This window comes from Terrapene carolina, unplaced genomic scaffold, assembly GCF_002925995.2.
Source record: "Terrapene carolina triunguis isolate 2854851 unplaced genomic scaffold, T_m_triunguis-2.0 Scaffold62, whole genome shotgun sequence".
Taxonomy (NCBI): domain Eukaryota; kingdom Metazoa; phylum Chordata; order Testudines; family Emydidae; genus Terrapene; species Terrapene triunguis.
In genome coordinates, this window is record NW_020664413.1 from 10,810,543 (window position 1) to 10,816,167 (window position 5,625).

Here is a 5,625-nt window from a genome sequence, read left to right on the forward strand (position 1 = left end):
CTTGTTCTTTTTATTTCTTATGCTGACAGGATGAGAAGTCAAGCTGTCGCAGTACATCTAATCTCCAGGTGGATTACTACTTCCTATATTACAAGTGCAGAAGGGGTAGTGAACAGTGCTCCACAGTGACTGTCGGCCCACTCTACAGAGCTCAAGCTACTTCAGCGACTTTTCTAAAGGATGTCCCTATACCGGACATTTGTAGGACTATGTGGTCCTTTGTGCACCCCTTCACTCAGTCCGAACTATGCAGTTACAACTGCTTCAAGCTCTGATGCTAATTTTAGGAAAGCTATACTGGTTTCTCTATCTAAATAGACTCGGAGCCCCCTCCTATGGGTATTGTTTTAGTCACCGAAGTAGAATACATGTGTGCAACCTCCTCTCGAATGACAGTTTAGAATAAGTAACTGGGTTTTTTTCTATGTAATCAGACCAACTGATTGTCTTTACCCCAGGATTTAAAAAAAACAAACCCTGGTGAAAAGGATTTCAGCCACCTCTGGCACAGATGAAGAATGTTCTGAACTGACAGAGTTAAGTTTTCATAAGACAATAACTATTGAGCCATGAAGCCATAGGTGCTGGAACTAGGGGTGCTGAGGGTGCAGCAGCATCCCCTGGTTTGAAGTAGTTTCCATCATATACAAGGTTTACAGTTTTGGTTCAGTGGTTTTCAGCACCCCCACTCTAAAAATTGTTCCAGAACCTATGCATGAAGCTGAGTTGAGGGAGATCTAGGTCATGTGATCTGGAATAAGGCTGTAGTCTTTGTTGGTTAGAAACTGTGTGTGTATGCTGGAGGCAGTAACTCGTATTGAGAAATGATGCAGCTATTTTTTAATCTAGGTTTGTCTTAAATGAGCTGGTGCAGACTGAGAAGGACTACGTCAAAGACTTGGGAATTGTGGTAGAGGTGAGTTAAAGTCCATTTAATATCTTTAAACTCTGGCTGTAATTGCTCAAATCGGCAAAAGGATGTCCTACTAACTGGATACTGTGCTAAAAAGTGCCTAAAGGAAATGTTTTCAAATACTAAATTTTAAAACCTACAATGAAGTGTGCAAAGGCTTATCTTGGCTGATTTGTTTCTCTTGGGTTGTGATACATGAGATCCTTTCAGCTGTAGTATAGTCTTCCAGATAAATAGATTTTTCTTCTTGCACTTCTTGTATTCTCCTGTTGCTATTAGACAGAGATCCTACCTGAAATTGGAACTGATTAATAATGGCACTAACTTTTTATTTAGAGAAGTGCCCAAACCAAAATTCCAGATTTGAACACCTCTAAAAATTGGTATCTTGATCCAATCTTTGTCTCAGGGCCCATATGTAGCAGCTGAGTTTTGTTTGTAACACACTTTGGGATGAAAGGAACTATATCAAAGTTATTCTTTGTCCCACACTTTCAAGAGCATCCATTAATTTTGGATGCTTCAATTTTTGAGTGCCCTATCGATACCTAGATACTGATGCCAGAGGTGTTCAGCGCACACAACACTAGTTGCTCCAAGGTGAGGATCAAAAAACAAAGGCACTGAAAACAAGTGACCTCTTGGGAAATCTTTTTGCAAACTCATTAGTTCAGTGAATGCTTCCAAACAATTTAGTGGTGGCTTTCAAAGGCTTCCAAGCTTTTAAAACTCAAGAGTTCTCTTACTCAGATAGTGAAGTGTGAGGCAAATGTAAACGGACATTTGTAATGCTACAGAGACTCAAATGGAATGCTCAGAAGGAGTGAGAAATCCTATTTGTGACTCTAAATTTACTACATGGTTTTGTGCACCCAAGAAGTACACTTTTTTTTTTTTCTTTAAATGAAAAGAATCTTATCTGTGCAAAGTTGGCTTCTTGCACTTATCAGGGAACCCAAGAATTTTGGACACACCACTTATGTAACTTTTATAACTTTTAATTGTACTTGTCACTTTAGTGACAGTACAATAGATTTGTACAAACCTTTGAGAAGTTGCAGAATAAATCCCTTTAGCTTTTTTTTTTCTTTTAAGCAAAGTGTGTAATTTAAAATATAAGGGGTGTGTCTGGTTTTAAACTGCATATGTATTTTAAGTACCTGGCTTTCTTCTAAAGAGAGAGGATTCTACCAGTTATGGCATGTAACTTTGTGCTTGTCCTGAAAAACAAACATATAATTATTATTCTTCCGCTGGGTTATTAGTTAATCACTGCTCTTTCATACTACAGGGCTTCATGAAGAGAATAGAAGAAAAAGGGGTTACTGAAGATATGAAAGGGAAAGACAAGATTGTATTTGGCAATATCCACCAGATTTATGACTGGCACAAGGAGTAAGTTGGATTTTTAAGTATCGTTGACAAGTGTACTTCAGCAAAGGAGAGAGAATTGGAAACCAGGGTGCCTGGGTTCTATACCTGGCTCTACTACCAAATTTACTTTGAATGGACTTTGTGCAAGTCATTGAGGTCCAAACTTGCAAGCTTTGGGCTCCAAATAAAAATGGCATGATTTTCAGAGGTACCCTCTGAAAGTGCTAGTGCCTGCTGAAAACAGCTTTTTATTTCGGTTCTAAAATGCGGTCTTAATCTTGATGCTTGAGATTCCTGAAGTTGACAATTTGATGTCATTGGATGGTAGGCCTATAAAATAAGTGGGTTCAATTTTCACTCAATCTGACTGGGTTTAATTTAGAGTTTTTGATACTTGGATTTGTGGGTGCTCGGTACCTCTGAAAATCAGCCCATGCGACGTGTCCCAATAAAACAAGATTCAGACTGGAATGGTAGAAACAGGCTAAACTGGACATGGACGTGGGAGGAATGGTGCACGTATGTGAAAAGGGAAAACAGTAGGTGAAAAGCTGCATCAGTCCATGTTTTCTAGCCAAACATAGAAGTTGGGTCAAACACAGTTTTGAAATTCCTCAGGGTGGTGGTACGTTGCTGGACACTAGCCCCCAGAAATCTGCCCAAGATTGCTTATTTCAAGTCCCAGAAATAGGTTTTTATTTACAATGTGAGCAACATCTTGCTTTTAACCTTGAACGTGACAGCCATTGCCACCTTCTACTTTTTTTTTTTTTAAATCCTACGAGAACAATCGTCTCATTGACTCTGAAGTGCATTTCAACTCTGGCATTCATAAACATTTCAGCAGCTACAGCTTGCTGCTGCAGAGCTTGCCTTAACTGAATTGAGTTTCAACCAACTATTTTAATTACCCATTGCAAGGTGCCTGATTAGAATATTGAATTCAGACATTTATTCAAGTGTTCTCCAGACTTTCTAAATAAGGTCAGATTTCCTCTAGATCTTCTGTATTGTTAATGAAACTCCCATGTAGAAGCAAATGGATTTAGATTTGTGTTAATGATTTCTTATCTATAGTTCTATTGACTTCTTGTAATGGAATTCTTGAAATGCATATCCCTGACCTGTGAGTCTGGCACAAGATAGCATTAACTCTATCTGCATCTTTTAACACCTGCACTCTTTCTGTAGAGTTGGAGAAAGTGTGTATAAACTCAAGTAAAATCAAAGTATAAGTGGTTATAGGTCTCTTCGGCTATAGACCTCCATCTGGCTGAGTTTGTGCAGTGTCCTTGCTCCTCACCAGTTCTACTGTTGCTACTATTAATATTATTTTTATTACCATAGACTCTAGGGACCCCAGTCACAGGCCAGCACCGCATTGTTTTAGGCCTTCTCTTTGTGCTGCTGCTTTTGCTGTTTAACCACTTACACAATCTCTAGTTGTGATGATTCTCCTCTAGCTGAGGGCAGTGAAAGGGAGGGTTGATGATCAAACTCCTGACCCTTCTGCTTTTTAAAAACACTATTAGTTGGAACTTGAACCTCCAAGACTTACCGGGTACCTCATTGAAATGTTTAGTTTCATGCACGGCTCTCTGAAGTGAATCTTCCTTTGCAGGCCCTGGACCTTGCCAGGACCTGTTTACTTCAGACAATGCTTCTCCCCATGCCAGGCATCTGCAGTTAAGATCCATGAAGGCATTCAAGCTGGAAATTGCTCAACATTAAGAGAGCTGCTGGGAAAGGAGGTTCTACCTCTTTTGAAGGCTGTTAAAAACTATAAAGGTCTCTAGAAACAAAGCACCTAAACAAAGCTCATTTTTAGGCATCTAAATAAAATTCCTTAGCAGGGATTCAAGCTAGAGGTCTCCAAAGGTGCAGGTCAATGTAAATATTGGTTTGTCATATACTTACACACTGATAACTAACTACAGCTGGTCAAAAGTTTGTAGTCCAAATGTTTAGTGACTAAAAATAGCCTTAGACAAAATCAGGGGCGGCTCTATGGTTTTTGCTGCCCTAAGCACGGCAGTCAGGCGGCTTTCGGCAGCGTGCCTGTGGGCGGTCCGCTGGGCCACGCGGATTTGGCTGCATGCCTGCAGGAGATCTGCTGGTGCCACGCTTTCAGCGTCCCCGCTGCCGAATTGCCGCCGAATCCACGGGACCAGCGGACCTCCCGCAGGCATGCCACCGAAGGCAGCCTGACTACCGCCCTCACAGGGACCGGCAGGCCGCCCCCCGGGGCTTGCCGCCCCAGGCACGTGCTTGCTGCACTGGTTACTGGAACCACCCCTGGACAAAATGAAGGTTTCTACAGAAGTTTTCAATGTGGTCAAAACTTTTCATGGGTCTTATCCAACTGAACATTTTTATTATTTCAATTTTCAGAAGCAGTTTCTGGTAAATTGTTTTTTTTTTGGGGGGGGGGGGGGGGAGGGAATAACTCCAAACGTCTGCAGAATGTCTCTTGGCATTTTTCAACCATCTCTAATGGAAACCACAGAACAGAGTAAAAGTGAACACTTTAAAATCCAAGAACTGATTTTCCCTCAAGTTTCTGCCTTCTGCCCCCACCATCCCAACAATGTTTTGATAGGTGCATGTTGAACCTAAAGGAAAAAGCCAAGTTTCCCCCTCTTGTTCAGTTATTGTGGAATTCTCTAGCTGTGATTGGATTATGGGGGGTGGGGGAGAGGTGTGGTGGGGATTGGAAGGGGGAAACTATTCTGAATCGCTTATCTTCTTTACTTTCAGTTTTTTCCTGGCTGAACTGGAAAAATGTCTCCAGGAACATGACCGTTTAGCACAGCTTTTTATAAAACATGTGAGTGTTTCTACGTTCTGATTTTCTCCAAAAAAGTCTCTTCCTTCTAAATTCAGTTTGACCATATTGATTTGCTATGCTCATGTATTAACATTTTTAATCCAGATATAAAATAAGGCTTACACTTTTGTTTCCTCAGCTACTGAATGGCTGGGTTTCCCTAAATCATAAAACCAGAGGCAGTGTGTGCCCCCCTTCCCCCAATTTGCTACTTGGATTGGAGGGACTGAGCATGTATATAGCTCAGATACTCTGCTTACTTTCTCCAGACTGAGGGGAAGAGCTCTGAAGCTTGGAAGCTTGTCCCTTCCCTCATCAGAAGCTGGTCCAATAAAAGAGATGCATCACTAGGGTTACCATATTTAAAAAATTTAAAAAAGAGGACACTCCATGGGTCCCTGGCCCCGCCCCAACTCCGCCCCTTCCCAGCCCCTTCCCCAAAGTACCCACCCTAACTCCCCCTCCTCCCTCGCAGCCACGCGAAAAGGGCTGCCCGAGCGCTACCGGCTTC

At 41.6% G+C, this 5,625-nt stretch overlaps 1 protein-coding gene across 5 annotated transcripts in view; it reads left to right on the top strand.

The window, feature by feature from the left end:
• The window catches only part of KALRN (kalirin RhoGEF kinase), a 716,112-nt gene that overhangs the window by 650,037 nt on the left and 60,450 nt on the right, over positions 1–5,625 (top strand). For all 5 annotated transcript variants that reach the window (XM_026647403.1, XM_026647404.2, XM_026647406.2 and 2 more), the window contains 3 exons: positions 850–916; positions 2,205–2,308; positions 5,045–5,114. In XM_026647403.1, coding sequence (XP_026503188.1) covers positions 850–916; positions 2,205–2,308; positions 5,045–5,114 — 241 coding nt within the window. The remainder of the gene's footprint in view (positions 1–849; positions 917–2,204; positions 2,309–5,044; positions 5,115–5,625) is intronic.